The sequence below is a fragment of the Aplysia californica genome, unplaced genomic scaffold, assembly GCF_000002075.1.
Source record: "Aplysia californica isolate F4 #8 unplaced genomic scaffold, AplCal3.0 scaffold00100, whole genome shotgun sequence".
Classification (NCBI taxonomy): Eukaryota; Metazoa; Mollusca; class Gastropoda; order Aplysiida; family Aplysiidae; genus Aplysia; species Aplysia californica.
This window is the reverse complement of record NW_004797370.1, coordinates 1,301,106-1,302,123: the sequence shown is the minus strand read 5'-3', so window position 1 is coordinate 1,302,123 and position 1,018 is coordinate 1,301,106. Positions and strand designations below refer to the sequence as shown.

The window sequence follows — 1,018 nt, the reverse complement described above, 5'->3', positions numbered from 1 at the left end:
GGGGGAGAGCGGGGAGATTCCGTTAAGACAGGTTTCCGTTTTACACAGGTTTCTGTTAAGGCAGGTTCGACTAGTAATTGTAATAGTATGAGGTCTGCACCGTGGAACATTTCGCTCACATGACGAGACCCCAGCAGCAAATGACATGACAATAATGTTTATCAAGAAGAATGATCACTGACGTCTACGTAGACGGCAGTGGAATGACTGATTTCGGAGGGTCAAGAGCCATACGTAATGCTAGTAGATCTAGTAGTAGCTTCTGAATGCAATGTTTGCGGCGAGTGAGTGCCAATGCATACCTGTTTTTCATTGCTGTTCGTGACATCGTCTCACATTACATTTAACTGCAGCCGCATGTCTTATTGATTAGGGCCTAATCGAGCCCAGACTCTCCCAGATGTCTTGGTATTTAGCCGACGTCACTTTCCGTCCTCTACTCTGGTGCTCTCGATTGACCATTGTTTTCTTTCTTTTTCTTAAACTCTTGTTTGTCATGTGCTCTCAGTATTGATATTCTATTTGAATATGCATAATGTAACTTCGTGAAAAACTACAACTACAATTCACGATTTAAAAAAAAATCGTGTGCGTGTTCCTTTAAGTCCATCTTTGAAATTTGATTGTAATTTCTGTTCTGTCCTCAGAGTTCACCAACAAGACATTTAGGTACCCAACCAACAGACGCTTTGCACCATTGTCCTCCAGGTAATGTGAATGAGCATTTTAAATAGCTAGGCCTATATAATATAATAATGGTACGCACAGAATCGCGGTGCGGTTGAACCAAACTCGTTGAATGTAAACCCATTTGACTATTTTGACCCAGTAAAAAAATCGATGACCATCACAGCTGAAGGTGTTTAGTGATCTAGATATCTAGATCAGATCTAGATCTTCTAGTCTAGTGTTCTGCAATTTTCAAGGAACGTCGTGCCTTCCGTAGACAATGTGGAATTCAACCGCCAAGTGCCCAAAACATTCTTTGATGGCATCATATATATATTTGGGGGGGGGG

At 41.6% G+C, this 1,018-nt stretch overlaps 1 protein-coding gene across 1 annotated transcript in view; it reads left to right on the top strand.

Annotated features, from left to right (window-relative positions):
- LOC101864054 overlaps positions 1–1,018 on the top strand; it is a 92,908-nt gene that overhangs the window by 24,246 nt on the left and 67,644 nt on the right. The window contains exon 3 of the mRNA XM_005095306.3: positions 648–708. Coding sequence (XP_005095363.1) covers positions 648–708 — 61 coding nt within the window. The remainder of the gene's footprint in view (positions 1–647; positions 709–1,018) is intronic.